The 17845-nt window shown below is 43.3% G+C and overlaps 1 protein-coding gene across 8 annotated transcripts in view; it reads left to right on the top strand.

The window, feature by feature from the left end:
• The window catches only part of LOC129818109 (scavenger receptor class B member 1-like), a 33461-nt gene that overhangs the window by 12925 nt on the left and 2691 nt on the right, over nt 1-17845 (top strand). For 5 of the 8 annotated variants that reach the window (XM_055873690.1, XM_055873686.1, XM_055873688.1 and 2 more), the window contains 8 exons: nt 90-293; nt 1575-1670; nt 1943-2058; nt 3564-3730; nt 4386-4504; nt 14417-14490; nt 15448-15499; nt 15871-16017. In XM_055873690.1, coding sequence (XP_055729665.1) covers nt 90-293; nt 1575-1670; nt 1943-2058; nt 3564-3730; nt 4386-4504; nt 14417-14490; nt 15448-15499; nt 15871-16017 — 975 coding nt within the window. The other 3 variants (XM_055873684.1, XM_055873685.1, XM_055873683.1) reach the window with 3 other exon arrangements.

Here is a 17845-nt window from a genome sequence, read left to right as displayed (position 1 = left end):
ACTGCAGAATACACACACTCATTTATAAGAACTGGACTTCTATGTCTTTGCTCTCATCTCTCCCTCACCACCTCCTCTCTGTCTCCCAGGGTGCAGCAGTGATGATGGAGGACTTGCCGTTCGCAGTGCGTCTGATGATCAGCACCACCTTTAAGACCTTTAATGAGGGACCTTTCCTCACCAAGTCTGTAGGAAAGCTGATGTGGGGCTACGACAGCAAGCTGGTGGACTTCCTCAATAAATGGCTCCCTGGGATGCTGCCCTCCACTGGCAAGTTTGGCCTTTTTGCTGAGGTGAGTGGGTGAACGAGAGGGTGGAAGAGAGCAAGCCATTTTAGACGGGAGGGAGGTGCGTGGGTGGGTTTTCCTATTATGTCATTCACTGACAGACCTTAAAGAGCTGTTGAAAACCTGTTAGACGTTTCCAGTTGATCAACTAGCCAATGTTAGCCAGATAGGTAAGTTAGGCTAACCAGTTATCATGGCCAGAGTATGTGCCCAGTGGCCTCAACCCCCAGAGTGCCCCCATTTTTATTTTATTTGGTTGAGTCACTCAATTATCATATTGTTATGATATGGGTGCTAATTTAGGGTTGCTACATAGATGGACACTACATTACCACTTCCACACTCCATTCCCAGGGGGCAGCAGCAACCGGGTCAGGTGGTCTGCCAGGAAGTCTGGTGAAGCCTTGATAAGCACACAGGTGCAGGGTAATCAAGGTGATCGGCAATCACTGAGAGGGATAGCCAGAAGTCTCTTGGCCTGCCAGTGGTCATTTTGTGTTAATGTTACCTCTTTAGTTTAGGCATGTGTGTTTTTTCTTTTCTTTTGTATACGTTTATTTTCGGCGCCAACTGAACAAACAATAATTGCTTGGGCTGACTGATCCAGGAGTTGAGACTGAGCTGGCCCTGGACCCAGGTAAGGTTGCTGTGTCTTGGGGCACACATTCACTGTTCTGGACCCAGGTAAGGTTGCTGTGTCCTGGGGCACACATTCACTGTTCTGGACCCAGGTAAGGTTGCTGTGTCCTGGGGCACACATTCACTGTTCTGGACCCAGGTAAGGTTGCTGTGTCCTGGGGCACACATTCACTGTTCTCATTCTGACTTCTCACCTAATTGCACACTTTTATTTTGATTACAGACCACTTAGCTATGCCTAGGACAACTAGACATAACAAGTGTAGCAAAACCAGTAGTTTGGCTAATCGGTTTCATAACAATAAGAATACACATAAGACATGATAATTATATAAAATTTTGTTTAACTGAAAAATTCTCTCCGCCATATGGCAAAATGTGTAGAATTGCAGGAAATTAGCTTTTAAAAATGCTACATTTTCTCTCAACCAACAAGAGGGCTGTGAACAGTTTAGGATCACATGGGTTGTGAGGTGGGGCTTTGTTACTACAGTGATTTAATGACAATATCAATCTGGACCTTTGCTACTTAGTACATTTCTGTGACAGAACCTCAAATGCTATTTGCGTACTCTAGCTACAACCTGTTTAGGTTGGTTGTCTGCTTTTAGTGAAGGGTGAAATATCAATCTGTCTTTCTTCCATCAGTTCAACAACTCAAACACTGGTTTGTTCACAATCCACACCGGCAAAGATGACATCAGGCTGATTCACAAAGTGGACTCATGGAATGGCCTGACCAAGGTGAGAGGTCACACAGCCATGTGCCTTCACCTTTACAGATTGGGCCGAGGGGCTGTTAGAAAAAGTATTGATGAGGAAAACTGATTTGGGCCTCTTGTAGAAGGACTCCATGGAAATCAATGGCAACTGTTATGGAGTGGACTATCCCTGCTAAATTAAATGAATCCAAAGTAATTACATTTGACTGCAGTGAAATCCTGAATCAGCTTTCAATAATTTACTGCTCTAGGAAGAGCGCTCAATGGATGATAACTCAGTCTCTCACTCTCTAGTTGACCAATTGGAAGACTCCTCAGTGTAACATGATCAACGGTACAGCAGGACAAATGTGGCCTCCCTTCATGACTAAAGAGTCTACACTGCCCTTCTACAGTCCTGACGCCTGCAGGTACACACACATATAGATATCTTAGCAAAAAAAGAAACGACCCTGTCTTTCAAAGACATCGTAAAAATCCAAATAACTTCATAGATCTTCATTGTAAAGGGTTTAAACACTGTTTCCCATGCTTGTTCAATGAGCCATAAACAATTAATGAACATGCACCTGTGGAATGGTCGTTAAGACACTAACAGCTTACAGACGTTAGGCAATTAAGGTCACAGTTATGAAAACTTAGGACACTAAAGAGGCCTTTCTACTGACTCTGAAAAACACCAAAAGAAAGATGCCCAGGGTCCCTGCTCATCTGCGTGAATGTGCCTTGGGCATGCTGCAAGGAGGCATGAGTACTGCAGATGTGGCCAAGGGAATACATTGCAATGTCTGTACTGTGAGAAGCCTAAGACAGCGCTACAGGGAGATAGGACGGACAGCTGATTGTCCTCGCAGTGGCAGACCACGTGTAACAACACCTGAACAGGATCGTACATCCAAACATCACACCTGCGGGACAGGTACAGGATGGCAACAACTGCCCGAGTTACACCAGGAACGCACAATTCCTCCATCAGTGCACATACTGTCCGCAATAGGCTGAGAGAGGCTGGACTGAGGGCTTGTAGGCCTCTTGTAAGGCAGGTCCTCACCAGACATCACCGGCAACAACGTCGCCTATGAGCACAAACACACCATCACTGGACCAGACAGGACTGGCAAAAAAGTGCCCTTCACTGACGAGTCGCGGTTTTGTCTCACCAGGGGTGATGGTCGGATTCGCGTTTATCGTCAAAGGAATGAGCATTACACTGATGCCTGTACTCTGGAGCAGGATCGATTTGGAGGTGGAGGGTCCATCATGCTCTGCGTCGGTGTGTCACAGCATCATCGGACTGAGCTTGTCGTTGCAGGCAAACTCACCGCTGTGCATTACAGGGAAGACATCTTTCTCTCTCATGTGGTACCCTTCCTGTAGGTTCATCCTGACATGACCCTCCAGCATGACAATGCCACCACACACAGAACGAGCAGTATGGCAGATTTCCTGCAAGACAGGAATGTCAGTGTTCTGCCATGGCCAGCGAAGAGCCCGGATCTCAATCCCATTGAGCACGTCTGGGACCTGTTGGATCGGAGGGTGAGGGCTAGGGCCATTCCCCCCAGAAATGTCTTGGAACTCGCAGGTGCCTTGGTGGAAGAGTGGGGTAACATCTCACAGCAAGAACTGGCAAATGTAGTGCAGTCCGTGAGGAGATGCACTGTAGTACTTTATGCATCTGGTGGCCACACCAGATACTGACTGTTACTTTTGATTTTGACCCTCCCTTTGTTCAGGGACACATTATTCAATTTCTGTTAGTCACATGTCTGTGGAACTTGTTCAGTTATGTTGAATCTTATGTTCATAACATGTGTAAATATTTGTAAGTTTGCTGAAAATAAGCACAGTTGACAGTGAAAGGACGTATCTTTTTTTTGCTGAGTTTATATATACAGTGTCTCTCTCTCTAAAGATCTTTGGAGATGGTGTACCAGCGTGAGGGGATAATGGAGGGGATTCCTCTGTATCGTTACGTGGCTCCTAAGACTCTGTTCGCTAATGGCTCAGACTACGCTCCTAACGAGGGATTCTGTCCCTGCAGACAGTCTGGCCTCCTCAACGTCAGCAGCTGCAGATCCAGTCAGTGCACACACACGAGCGCGCACACACACCCTGACGCATGCACATTATTTTTTAGGGCTGCAGGTAGCCTAGCGGTTAGCGTGTTGGTTCATTAACCGAAAGGTCGCTGGTTCGAATACCCAAGCTGCCAAGGTCAAATCTGTCTTTGAGAAAAGCACCAACCCGAATTTCCTTCAGGGATGCTGTACTACTATGGCTGTAAAAACCCATTTCCCTGCACCTATTTTATTTTTTCAAACACACACGATACATGCACACCTCAGGGGTGACGGTTATTATAATCCTTCTAATCATGACCCAGATACCTTGTCTGATAAACAGACTAGTGGAGGAGGTATGGCAAATGCACACAGAGGAGAAATGCCGCTGTGTAAACAGATGGAGAAGCACTTAGGCATGAGACAGCATCATGTTTCATTACACTCGTATGTTCCTAATCTAGCACCCCATAGAACATGCATCAAGATAACATATACACTTGGGGCTGAATGGTAGTTTGAGAAATGCCCACATACTGTATAACCATTTTTTTGTATAAATCATGCATTGATGTCGAGGGGAGATTTGAACAAAAGTTCAAATTCAGCATTCAACCGCTTGTCTCACAAATACATCTTACATAGGATATTGTTGTATTAATATTGTTTTCTAGACTCCCCAGTGTTTATCTCCCACCCGCACTTCTACAATGCTGACCCTGTCCTGCTGGACTATGTACAGGGACTTCAGCCTACTGAGGACCAACATGGACTCTTCATAGACATCCACCCTGTGAGTAATATTTGTGTATGTTATTTATGTGTGAGTACCAGTCAAAAGTTTGGATACATACTCATTCCAGGATTTTTTTATTTATTATTTTCTACGTTGTAGACTAATAGTGAAGACATCAAAACTATGACATAACACGTGGAAGCATGTAGTAACCAAAAAGTGTTAAACAAATCGAAATATATTTGAGGATCTTCAAAGTAGTCACTCTTTGCCTTGACAGCTTTGCACGCTATTGGCATTCTCACAGCCAGCTTCATGAGGTAGTCACCTGGAATGCATTTAAATTAACAGGTGTGCCTTATATTGTGGATTTCTTTCCTTTTTGATATGTTTGAGCCAATCAGTTGTGTTGTGACAATTTAGGGGTGGTATACAGAAGGATAGCCCTATTTGGTAAAATACCAAGTCCATATTATGGCAAGAACAGCTGAAATAAGCAGAGAGAAATTACAGTCCATCATTACTGTAAGACATGAAGGTCAGTCAATCCGGAATGCTTCAAGTGCAGTCGCAAAAACTATCAAGCGCTGTGATAAAACTGTCTCATGAGGACCGCCACAGGAAAGGAAGACCCAGAGTTACCTCTGCTGCAGAGGATAAGTTCATTAGAGTTACCAGCCTCAAATTCCAGCCCAAATAAATGCTTCAGAGTTCAAATAACAGACCCCAACATCAACTGTTTAGAGGAGACTATGAATCAGACCTTCATGGTCGAATTGCTGCAAAGAAAACGCTACTAAAGGACACCAATAAGAAGACTTGCTTGGGCCAAGAAACATGAGCAATGGACATTAGACCGTTGGAATTCTGTCTTTTGGTCTGAGATTAAAGATTTTTGGTTCCAACCGCCATATCTTTGAAGCGCAGAGTAGGTGAACGGATCATCTCTGCATGTGTAGTACCCACCGTGAAGAATTGAGGATTAGGTGTGAGGGTGCTTTGCTGGTGACACTGATTTATTTAGAATTCAAGGCATACTTAACCAGCATGGCTACCACAGCATTCTGCAGAGATATCCCATCTGGTTTGCGCTTCGTGGGGATATAATTTGTTTTTCAATAGGACAATGACCCAACACATCTCTAGGCTGTGTAAGGGCTATTTGACCAAGGAGCGTGATGGAGTGCTGCATCAGATGACCTGGCCTCCCTACCTCATCCCAATTGAGATGGTTTGGGTTGAGTTGGACCGCAGCGTGAAGGAAAAGCAGCCAACAAGTGCTCAGTATATGTGGGAACTACTTCAAGACTGTTGGTAAAGCATTCCAGGAGAAGCTGGTTGAGAGAATGCCAAGAGTGTGCAAAACTCTCAAATATAATATATATTTTGATTTTACACTTTTTTTGTTTACCAAATGATTCTATGTGTTCATAGTTTTGATGTCTTCACTACTACAATGTAGACAATAGTAAAAATATAAAGCCCTTGAAAGAGTTGGTGTGTCCAAACTTACAACTGGTACTGTATATACAGTGCATTTGGAAATTATTCAGACCCCTTGACTTTTTCCACGTTTTGTTATGTTACAGCCTCTTTCAAAAATGTATAAAATGTTCCCCTCAATCTACACACAATACCCCATAATAACAAAGAAATGTAAAAAAACTACCTGGAATTAGTACATTTACATACGTATTCAGACCCTTTACTCAGTACTTTGATGAAGGACCACAGCCATGAGTCTTCTTGGGTATGACGCTGCATGCTTGGCACAACTATATTTTGGGTGTTTCTCCCAGTCAGGTTGGATGGGGAGCATCGCTGCACAGCTATTTTCAGGTGTCTTCAGAGATGTTCTGGCTGGGCCACTATTCAGAGACTTGTCCCCGACGCACTCCTGCGTTGTCTTGGCTGTGTGCTTAGGGTTGTTGTCCTGTTTGAAGGTGAACCTTCACCCCAGTCTGTCCTGAGCGCCCTGGAGCAGGTTTTCATCAAGGATCTCTGTACTTTGTTCCGTTCATCCCCACAGCATGATGCTGCCGTGACGCTTGGCATTGTTTTTAATGGTCTGAGTCCTTTTAGGTCCATTTTCGCAAACTCCAATCGGGCTATCATGTGCCTTTTTTGCTTCCGTCTGGCCACTCTACCATGAAGGCCTGATTGGTGGAGTGCTACAGAGATGGTTGTTCTTCTGGAAGGTTCTCCCATCTCCACAGAGGAGCTCTGTCGCTGACCAAGGCCCTTCTCCCCCGAATGCTCATTTTGACCGGTCGGCCAGCTCTAGGAAGTCTTGGTGTTTCCAAACTTCTTCCATTTTTTTAAAATTATTTAATTTAATTAGGAAAGTCAGTTAAGAACAAATTCTTGTTTACAATGATGGCTGACCTCAGCCAAACCCTAACCCGGACGACCCTGGGCAAATTGTGCGCGACCCCGTGGTACTCCCAATCACGGCTGTTTATGATACAGCCTGGAATCTAACCATGGTCTGTAGTGACGCCTCTAACACTGAGATGCAGTACCTTAGTCCGCTGCATCTCTTGGGAGCCCATGATGGAGGCCACTGTGTTCTTGGGGACCTTCAATACTGCATCATTTTTTTGGTACCCTTCCCGAGATCTGTGCCTCCACAATCCTGTCTTGGAGCTCTACGGAAAGTTCCTTTGACCTCATGGCTTGGTTTGGCTTTGGTCTGACATGAACTGTCAACTGTGGGACCTTATATAGACAGGTGTGTGCCTTTCCAAATCATGTCCAATCAATTAAATTTACCGCAGGTGGACTCCAGGTTGTAGAAACATCAAGGATGATCAATGGAAACAGGATGCACCTGAGCTCAATTTGAGTCTCATAGCGAAGGGTCTGAATACTAATGTAAATACGTTTTGTTTTTTTCGTATTTTTTTCTATAAACCTGTTTTCGCTTTGTCATTGTGTGGGGTAATGTGTGTAGATTGAGATTTTTTCTTTAATCCATTTTAGAACAATGCTGTAACCTAACAAAGTGGAAAAAGTCAAGGGGTCTGAATACTTTCTGACTGCACTGTACATCTATAATGGGGCACAAATGCTTCAGGCTGCCTGGAGGCGCCCTGCCTGTCAGGCATAAGTAGCCTTGTCAATCAACATTTTATTTGACCTTTTTGACACTAAGTGGCAACTGTAGCAAAGAAAAACTAGCTGTTTTGAAATGTGTGACAATTTGAGCACATCCGTTGTAACTGCAGTCATTAATACGGTAAAGGTCTGTCGACGCTTCCAACTTTTTGTGTGTTCATCTTATCATTAGAAGTAGTGTCATGGTCAAAAACATACCCACCATAAACTATGGTATGTATAGAACATACATTTACCCTGTATCTCGGTTTGCCCAATATGTCTATCTATATTTATCTGGTAGAAACTGGTATTGCCAACCACTCTTTCTCTCTGTTTATATCACCCAGAGAGGCAGTAAAAGTGAGGCCACTTCGTCCTTAACACAATCAATTTAGATAACACATCTAATCTGACAGTTGTAGGGCCGTAAGGAATGTCACGCATGCATACATACTGTCCTAGTGGCGATCACCTAACCCATAAAAACAGAGAGCGCTTGGCCTTAACGGTTTCTTACAATTATCTATCCCCTGGACTGGGGGAAATTTGTCTTGGACATTAATTTTCAGAGACATTCACATGAAGACCCTCAGTTTAGAGGCAGGACTGAGTCAGGAAGACGTTTGTATCCGCTCTCACTGTTTGCTGCAAACCATACAGATGATCTTGTTCAGCTGTAATCACAGAAAGCTTGTTTTAAAAGACACTTGTGGGAGATGCTAATGCAGGGGTAGACTAGATTCATCCGCTGTCTGTTTTTATTGGAGGGAGAGGATGATCAGGGGGCCGGAACATAATTATAATTTGTACACTGTAAATTGACCACAACTAAGCCCCAAAAGAGATTGTATTTCCAAATACAATCAGTTCATACCTTGATTTATATTGAGACACCACCATGTATGTCTTTTTTTATTTGTGGGAATACTTGGAAAATATTTTCTAAATTAAACAAATAGTCGCAATTCCTTTTACGAAGCCTGTTGCTGACCCCTGAGCTAACGGATGTGAGAGCGGATATCTTAAAAAATATTAAATTGTCCAGCTCCTCCTGTGCCAGGTTGTCTGTACTGTATGTGAACTCTGAACTGTACACTTTTCATAGTACAGTCAGAGGAGGAGTTGGAATTGGTATGAAGCTAATAAGACCTTGCTGTAAAATGTTAACAACATGAGTTGGTCTGTCGGACCAGGGGGTGAAGACCGTTAGTGACCAGGGTAGCTGGGGTCCTAGATTATAGAGGGCTTTGCTCTGGCAGCGGTGTATAAATGTCATATATAGATGGCAGCTCTGTCCTCCTTTGCAGTCTTCACTAGGCTTTGTATTGTGGTCACACACAGGTTTTGGTGTGATTTAACTGTCTGACTGTGCCCAACTCCCTCAGATATTAGCAGCCAAAAGTCTAGTCCGTGTAATCTGGGCACCCAGAACCAAAACATGCATGCTGATGGTAAAGTCTTCTGAGTCTTCACCTCCCATCTCCTTGCTTCATTCTGAGTCATATTAGAGAAGGTCCAAAGTCCCTTCCCTCAGACTACCTTCTCCAATGCGTTTTGAGGAGCTAAGGAGAGAGGATGTGTGGAATTGCAGAAAGATGAAGTGACAAAGAGCCTATGCCATTGTAACCTATAGCGTTAAGCTAATTGTTATTGCAGTATTGATTATTATTTTGATGTGGGTATGAATGTTATGATACCGGTGTTATGATGCCTGTATGGTACCAATAAACCAGATTATGCCTAAAAACAGATTAAGTAAGCTAAGATGTGAGAGTATTGGTGTGACTGGTGCTTTTGGCTGCCCTGTACTGTTTGTCAATAACATATAACAATATTGGCACGATTTTATGTGGCTACAGGTGATGCGATGTACAGATAAGGCCATGTGTGCCCAAGCTGCTAGTATTTTGACCCTTTATTTGACCCAAAAAATGTGGGGTAGTGGTACATAGTGGGATAAGATTAGCTTATGATTGCAGTCTAAGCAAGTATCACACTTGTTTTAGGTAATTCTCTCACCCACGCCAATTCTAAAGGCATGGTAGACACACATTGCTTTAAGCTTTTCCCAGAAATTGTTTAATTGACCAGTCTTGGTGTAGCAGAAAGGGGGAACAACCAGAGCAGGGCTTGTACCAGTGACATTTTGGATCTATGGCTGTTGAGGTGAACTTACCACCACACCAGCAGTCATGAGTCATGACCGCAGTAAAATTCTAAATGACAGTTGAGTCATGATCTCCTTTTACGCACTCTGGACATGCCTTAGTAGTAGCCTACCCAACTTGCTAACAATCATCAGGTTGCTAATGGCCTGGTACTCCGGGCTCTATTTAAGCAATATGGCACAAGGGGGTGTGATATATGGCCAATATATCATGGCTAAGGGCTGTTCTAACGCACAACGCAGCGCGGAGAGGCTGGATACAGCCCTTAGCTGTTGTATATTGGCCATATACCACAAACCCCTGAGGTGCCTTATTGCTATTATAAACTGGTTACCAACGTAATCAGAACAGTAAAAATAAATGTCCCATCAAACACTTATCCAAACAGTATGTGTTTTTTAAATTCACCTCACTGTATTGATCAATTTGAAGAAAGAAGTTCACCAACAGGTTGAAACTGAGTGGAAAACGTGGTCGTTGTGGATGTTGTGTCAAAGCCTAACACAACAAAATGGACAGTGCTTTCTAAGGTGATTCATTCAAAACACCCATATGCATATTTAACGCTTGTGCATAGGCTTATATAAGCCCAAGCCCGATTATTAAAAAATGACTGTGCCGTTATACAATACATAGCCAACCGCATTATACTCGTCAGGAAAAACAAATCAGTATTTTTGTAATTATTTTTGGTACATAATTGGTCTAACCTAAGTTAAACAAATTCAGGTTTAGTCTACGAGTGAATTTGTTTTAGATTTTGAATAGCCTAATAATAGGGCTTTTTTTCATAAGTAGGACTGACACATTACCTTTAGCTATAGAATATCTCACCACTGTTTCCTCCTCAATTCCTTTCTCCACTGTGCAGAGAGAGGGGCTGTCAACAGTTTAATGAAGTATGTTTTGTTGTGAAAACATGTTACTATCGGTGTTCCTGAACAGATTTAACTTGGTTTCCCAAATTATGCACTGGGTAGTTTGGGAGGAATATCACCTGTGGCGCAGCGAAATGACCAGAGTAGCCTACCCAACATGAGTGAAACAGGAAAGTGAGTGCATACAGATGTCATCTTTTTTTGTCTTGCCCAGTTGATAATGGCCATTTGAAATCCGAACTAAAGACTAGATTTAAGTTGAGGGTAGTGTGATGGGTGAAATATGATCCCTTGATGAGAGAGCAGTGTGTGCAGCCTGTGAAAGGAACGGAGCACAAACTTTCTCAAATCATCAATAGCCTGTAGTGCGTCATGCTGCCTATTATGCCTTTCTGATTTCTAATGCATTTGAAGTTTTGTATCATTTTCAACTAAAGTTGTCAAATAACTCAATCTAGCGTATGACCCTTTTTAACATGGGCACATCATATGGGGAATGGGGAAAATATTATTTATATATTCTTCAGTTAAGTTCAATTTTATATACTTCTTACTATAAAATAATGGCATGGGACTTGAGCATATCTTGTCTGCTAAATGAACAAGCCTATGGCATGGCGCATAGCCAAATAAAGTTGACTAACTCCTATTCAGTTCTTCTGAAATACATTTTATTCATATCGTTATTTCTTTAGACCTGCTTAATTAAAAGCATGAGCTTGTGCACATCCAGATAATTATTTAGTGGAGGTGCTGACTTACGGTGAATAAAACTGTAAGCTATAAAAACAAAGTTGCAAATTGACTCCCGGTCATTTTCTTGGGTACCCAATAAATGACTGAGTTTATACATATGGAGTGTGCCACTCTCTTTAGACCTGCCTGAAATAAATAAGGAGTTTATTGTGATGGCGTGTATTTAAATGATTTTAGACTTTTTTTTTAAATGTAGATGTTCCATAGGTGTGCATCAGAGGCTTGTATGGTGCTTGTATGAGTGAATTATGGTGATGCTAAACATGTGTATGTTAATTTAACAGTCAATTACCGCGAGACCAGCAGGCTTTTGCATAACAATAACCGGCTGATAAAATGTCATGACTTCCACAGCCCTATCCAGGGAATGTGCAGTAGTGCACTACCTCCTGTGCCATTAACTCTGTCCTCTTGGTATCTTTAATAGAGGACGTGGACATTTACCTTCATACAGGTAGGCTTCTTTAGTTAAAAAAGTGAAGTCATGTCTTTCATAACTGCTGCCGTAACAATTGGCAGGCAGTGGGATCAGACTGGGACAGTTGAGCTCAAGGAGGGAGAGCGGAGGAAGGATCCCCGATGTGGGATTAACCATCTGGGGTTAGATCCCAGCATGAGTCCTTGCGGTCCCCAAGGTCCATCCAGCTCTCCTAGAACTGTTTCCTAGCCAGAACTGTCTGAACAGAACCAGAACAGGATAGTAGAACTCTATCCTCAAATGAGCCAAGTGTTTCTCTCTGTGTAGAAATGGTTGTGTTTGTGGGATACGCGTGTGTGCAGGGGGAAGGGTGTACAACTATGAGTGTGTGTATGGCACTCACACTACCCCACATACTGTACAGTACCTAACCAGCTCTGGGTCTGGCCCTGGTCTTGTTTGCATCTGGATATTTTAACATGCTGTTTAGTCCAGGACTGGGTTCAATCTGTCTGGCAAACAGTCCCCAACAGCCTCTACACAGAGTCACGAGCTTGCACCCCACTACCCCCCACCCCCTTTTTTTTGATTCTCGCTAACGGAATTCGAAACGATAAGGTAATATTTCGACAACTTGTATGAACAGAGTTGCTGATCTGTCAAAAATATATTGTCTATGGTTTAACTGTGTAGTCTAGTTTAACACTTCAGTCTTTGACCTCACCTGACAGACCCTGACTACCTAATCTTCAGTTTTGATAATGACAGTCGGTTTTCTCATCTATTGATGAATGTAACCTATAGATCTGTACCCAGATGTTCGCTAATGGACCCAGTAGATAACGGTGATTTGTCAGTCTGTTATGAATCTAGGCAGTAAAATGTTATTGTGACAAAGGTTTGGAGATCAATCTTATTGACAAGTCCCATGTTATCCAGTAATGTGGTGTGATATGGCACAGGCAGGTATTGATGTTTCAGATGGGGTGACAAACAACTCTCATGGCTTGTGACAGTATGCACTGTCTGCTTGGGCAGCTAATACTTTCACCTCAAGTGAAGTCACTAACGATCTGCGATGATACTGATGTGCCTCTTAATAACAATGGTTGTTTCTCAAACCTTTCTGTGTTGGGATTCAAATGAACTTTTCACACAACAAATCAATAGCACCAGCTAGTATTTCTAGCTAGGACCCAATCTTTAGCTGCCTCTGAAGCTAAGCAGGGTTGGTCATTGTCGGTCCCTAGATAGGAGGATAGATGTTGCTGGAAATGGTGTTGGAGGGTCAGTAGGAGGCACTCTGTTTTATTTATTTTTAAATATCCCAATGCCCCAGGACAGTGATTGGGGACATTCCCCTGTGTAGGTTGCCATCTTTCGGCTGGGACGTTAAACGGGTGTCCTGACTCTGTGGTCACTAAAGATCCCATGGTACTTATCATAAGAGTAGGGGTGTTAACGGTGTCTTGACTAAATTCCCAATCTGGCCCTCATACCATCATGGCCACCTAATCATCCCCAGCTTCCAATTGGATCATTCATCCCCTGTAACTATTCTCCAGGTCATTGTTGTAAAATGAGATTGTGTCCTCAGTTAACTTACTTGGTAAAATGAGGGATAAATTAAAATAAGTTCCCCCTCACTATTTTGGAATTCCTTCCTTTAGAAGCATATAAACAGCTGTCTGACTGTGTGTCTATCCTGTATCTGTATTTATGTATTCTGCTTACACAGAAACTTCTAACTTAAGTACTGTAGATTGTGGGGAAATATTTACTGCGTGAAGATTAACACAACACAAACATTTCCACAGGGGGGGGGGGGGGGGAGACTCTCTGTATGCAGGCCTATACAGTATAATGTGTATTCCTCTGTTTGAAACTAGGGAACTCCACACACATTGCTGTATATGACAGGCATTAACGGGTTAATTAATAAGTAAGACTGGGGACAAAAAAACATTTTTATGTTAGGCAAATGTTTTCATTGTTTCTCTGTATATTTTATAAAGACTAAGCCTGCTAATAGACAAGTCCTAGTTGATTGTGTGTGGGACCGATGCTCAGACTGTTCAGAGGGTATTTTTGAGCTTTGTGTGTGTGGGACCGATGCTCAGACTGTTCAGAGGGTATTTTTGAGCTTTGTGTGTGTAAGTTCCTTGAGTATTAATTTAGCTAGGTGTGATCCTGTTTTTGACAAGTACAGACTTTTTAAGCAGCTCGGGGATGGCTTGGAAAGCAGAGCGATTATCAAGTTGATTGCCAATCTGGTTATGATGACAGTTGTTTTGTGCCACAAACTATTGTGTGTTTGGACTCCAAGGGAGTGGAATGAAATGACCCTGATGGAAGAGAAACGAGTAATACGAGATGTTTGGTTTTAGCTTTCACTAAGCTTAATGACTGGTTCTTCAACCGAGGCCAAAGAGCCCTTGTCCAAATGTTTAATCTATTTCAATTAGTCGCCTCAGTATTTAGAGTGCACTCAGTACAGACCACGTGTTTGTCATTAGATGTCTAGGGAACATATTTCACGCTCTTCCGCCAACATCCCAACATTGTTTACTTGCTTGCTGTGGCAAGTATTTTCCCCATTTGACTTATTAAAGCTGTAAATATGCAGCTTTATTAATTTCTCTCTTTGCAGGAGACTGGTGTACCTCTGAATGTGTCTATCCGTCTGCAGCTCAACTTGTACATGAAGAAAGTGTCTGGGATCACGTAAGGATAACCCCTACCCAGGGCCTCTAACTTTTTTGTCCACCAGCCATTGTGGCAGGTAGATGAGAATCTACCAGCCTCTCAGATTTTTTAAAAAGATTGTAGTTGCCCTTTAATTTTGGTTTGGGAAGGGGGATACCTAGTCAGTTGCACTACTGAATGCATTCAACTGAAATGTGTCTTCCAGAGAGGTGCAGGGGGTGCCTTAATCGATGTCCAGGGTGCCCGGGAGCAGTTGCTGGGGTGTTAACACCTTTGTTCAAGGGCAGAACGGCAGATTTTTCCACCTTGCCCACTCGAGATTCGAACCAGCGACCTTTCGGTTACTGGCCCAACGCCCTTAACCGCTAGGCTCCCTGCCACCCTAGTATGCTAGGCGCCATGCGATAGCAGAGTTTGCAAAACAAATGCCCATCCAAATGATTCATTCAGAAGGTTTTATGGGAAAGCCTTTAGAAATGACTTTCGGCATCTTTAACTGGCTACAGAGACACTTAACCAGGTAGTAATGTTACACAGGCGTTCTCATTCCGTAACGTCTTCAGGAAGTTGTAAGAAATGGCCTACTTATTCACTGATGCATTCTTTAATATTCTTTACATGTGGGCTTTGGATTGCCCATGTGCTCTGTGTGACAACTGCTAGACATTCTGCCTGCCAATGCTAAAATCTACCCGCATTTGGTCGGGTGGAGGGTGTTCATTTTAGGCCATGCCCCTCAACCTCTCTGATCTATAACCCCTATCTGACCCCCAACCCATCACTCCACATTTCAACATGTACATGTCATATAAGGACATTCCCTGACCCCTGCCCTTTAACCCCAAAGGCCATAAAGCTGGAGGGTCCTGTTCAATCTGGTAGTTTCTGATGGGAGAAGAACTGTCTTCCTCTGCTGTGACCGTTGCATGCATTTGTGTGTATAACTGTGTGACTCTTTGTGTTTGTCTGGAGCAGGGAAACGGGGAAGATCTCAGAGGTGATGATGCCCATGATGTGGTTTGAGGAGGTGACTGAGACATTTACTGGGTTCTCTTACCCCTAACCTGCTGTATACCCCATACCATCTCTCCTCCCATAACTCTCCACCATCAACACTTTCCACCCCTAACCTCCGGACTCCGACATTGCTACTCCTAATGTTTCTATATTACTTAATTCCATTATTTTACTTTTAGATTTGTGTGAATTGTTAGATACTACTGCACTAGGAACACAAGCATTTCGCTACACTCTCCGCCCCAACCCGCTGTATACCCCATACCCATCTCTCCACCCTAACACTCTATTTTCCTCACCCATAACCCTAGCGTACCCCTAACTCTTTCTACACTCCCATAAATCTGTCCACTCATGATATTTTCTCTCCCCCTGTGGTAGAATGGTTATATCGACGGTGAAATCCTGACGACGTTCCACACTAACATGGTGCTATTGCCAATGGTGATGGTGTACATGCAGTACTGTTTCATAGTCCTGGGCCTGGCCACCATACTGGGGGTTGTACTACTATACTACAGGAAGAAGGTAAGGTCTCTACACCGCATGTGCATGGAGGGATGGATGGGAGAGTGTGTGTTTGTTCACAAACTGGATGTGGTACAAGTGGTTGTGAGAAGAGAGAAATAACATGCTTTTTCTTTGGTTTGCATGGCATGCGTACTAACCAATGTGACCCTCAGACAATCCTGAGCAGCCCTCCACTACCCATCAGAGAACAGAGACTCTTCCCACAGCCTCGCCTAACAAACCAACACACTGGTGCTCCCCCCTCTCCACCAGTAGGGGTGCACATCACAGCAAACAGAGTTCATATGAAGTTTGTAGTTCACTGACGGAGTAGCTCAGTAGATTGTGTTCAGTGATCTATACTGTGCAGAGGTCCACTTTGGGACAAGGTCACACCCCTACTGCCTGTCTCTCATTAAAATAATCGTAGAGATTTAACCTAATTTAGCTGACACCAGCCTTACAGTAGCTGAGCACACTTCTACTGGCTGGACTAGCTGCGTAGAATCTACTGGCTGGACTAGCTGCGTAGACTTTAGATGCATCGTTTGAATCACACCGGTGTATGAGCAGTCTAGATGCTGAAACACAATGTTCCCTAAGGACAATGGACTGTACTGATAAGTTTGTGGCAAGCACATCCCCGAGGCATTTTAGGTCAGAGCGTTATGACTGTTGTGAATGTTGCAGGGAATCAGTTGGCCTGTTATTAAAAAATGTTTTCCTACAGGCGTCGTTGAAAAAAGATCTGCCTACAGTGATCCAGAACCATGGGGTTGGTCCACATGTTAAACTGTTCCCAATCACTCCTGAAAACATGCCTCTATCATATCAATCAGAAGAATGTGATGGCAATATGAATATCAAATAATAAAATAATGATTTACCCTGACAGATTCTGATCTGCCTCTATTTGATTATAACAGTCCATCATTAGGAAGGGTGGCCAACTCTGGTCCTGGGGGACTGATGTGCAGGCTTCTGTTCCAACCCAGCTCTAAAACGCATGCTAAACTATAGGGGTCATGGTCTTTAATCTGGACCAGAATGATTTATAGTCTCTAGATATTTAGTCTAGTTCTATTGGTCAGATTGAAGACTGACTGTAGTATTAGCCTAACCAGGTGTGTGGAAGCTGGGTTGGAGTAAAAGCCTGCACACACTGGCCTTCTGGGACCAGAGTTCTCCTGATCAGTGGGAGAAAGATGTTTATAGATCACTTCCAGCCTGTTTGTTAATGTATGAAGCTGATCAATCAGGTCGATCAGAGGGACAATCCAAATGTTACGATTGATTGGTCAAGATTGTCTCTGAGGTGTTTCATTAACCAATTGCATTAACCCTCGATGTCTTGCATGCCACGCCCTCAATCATTTCTGCTTTCAAACTGCATGAACACACTCACAAAAATGTACACACACTGCAGTAATGAAACCGCACACTGCATGAACACACACACTGACTCAACGGCTGAGAAACTAAATACTGGGCCATGTTCAGTACAAAAACATTGTGGAATGTTGCAGATAGAAAAGCCATGACTAGAGCTGAGTGGATTACGTATTCTATATACCAGTGAGGTATGTATATTGTACATTTCTATCTGAACTTTGGCCAACGTTTTCCTGCTGAACACGGCCCTGAGCTTCTTCTGTCACATAATCGAATACCTGACAGCAAATAAGGTTGCTCTGTAGCTGCTCTGATTGGCTGATTTAGTGAAGGTCTGGTTATCTTTTAGGCATCTGTTAAAGACACCGTAAACGGCGCAGATGCCCTCAAACAAGACGGACAAATGTATCGGGAATGACACAGGTGGGTTTCAGGCCCACACACAGCATCTTAT

Source organism: Salvelinus fontinalis, chromosome 21, assembly GCF_029448725.1.
Source record: "Salvelinus fontinalis isolate EN_2023a chromosome 21, ASM2944872v1, whole genome shotgun sequence".
Classification (NCBI taxonomy): Eukaryota; Metazoa; Chordata; class Actinopteri; order Salmoniformes; family Salmonidae; genus Salvelinus; species Salvelinus fontinalis.
This window is presented reverse-complemented; position numbering and strand designations above follow the sequence as displayed.